The following is a 261-nucleotide window of genomic DNA, read 5'->3' as shown; positions in this document are numbered from 1 at the left end:
TGACCTATCCACCTAAGGAGCAGTAGACATGCTATGGTCTGCATGAATAGGAATGCATCTAGTTTCTGTCTATGAGCAGCCTTTCTGTCTGTCACCTCAGGTACAGGTGTTGAAGTCGTCTGACTCCAATGTTCTAGAAGCAGGCTCCTGGACGGGTGTTACCTCGGCGACGGGGGGAGGGCAAAAAGTAGTGACCTTTCACGTGTCTGAGACCGGCGAGACCCTGGTGCAGGAGGTACATTTATGATATATTATTATATA

General features: G+C 48.7%; 1 protein-coding gene across 1 annotated transcript in view; it reads left to right on the top strand.

The window, feature by feature from the left end:
- Nucleotides 1-261, top strand: part of LOC112073902 (uncharacterized) — a 36,646-nt gene that overhangs the window by 33,765 nt on the left and 2,620 nt on the right. Inside the window, 1 exon segment of the mRNA XM_070440319.1 lies at nt 51-235. Within this exon segment, the coding sequence (XP_070296420.1) occupies nt 51-235 (185 nt within the window).

Source organism: Salvelinus sp. IW2-2015, unplaced genomic scaffold (genome assembly GCF_002910315.2).
Source record: "Salvelinus sp. IW2-2015 unplaced genomic scaffold, ASM291031v2 Un_scaffold2414, whole genome shotgun sequence".
Taxonomy (NCBI): Eukaryota; Metazoa; Chordata; class Actinopteri; order Salmoniformes; family Salmonidae; genus Salvelinus; species Salvelinus sp. IW2-2015.
This window is presented reverse-complemented; position numbering and strand designations above follow the sequence as displayed.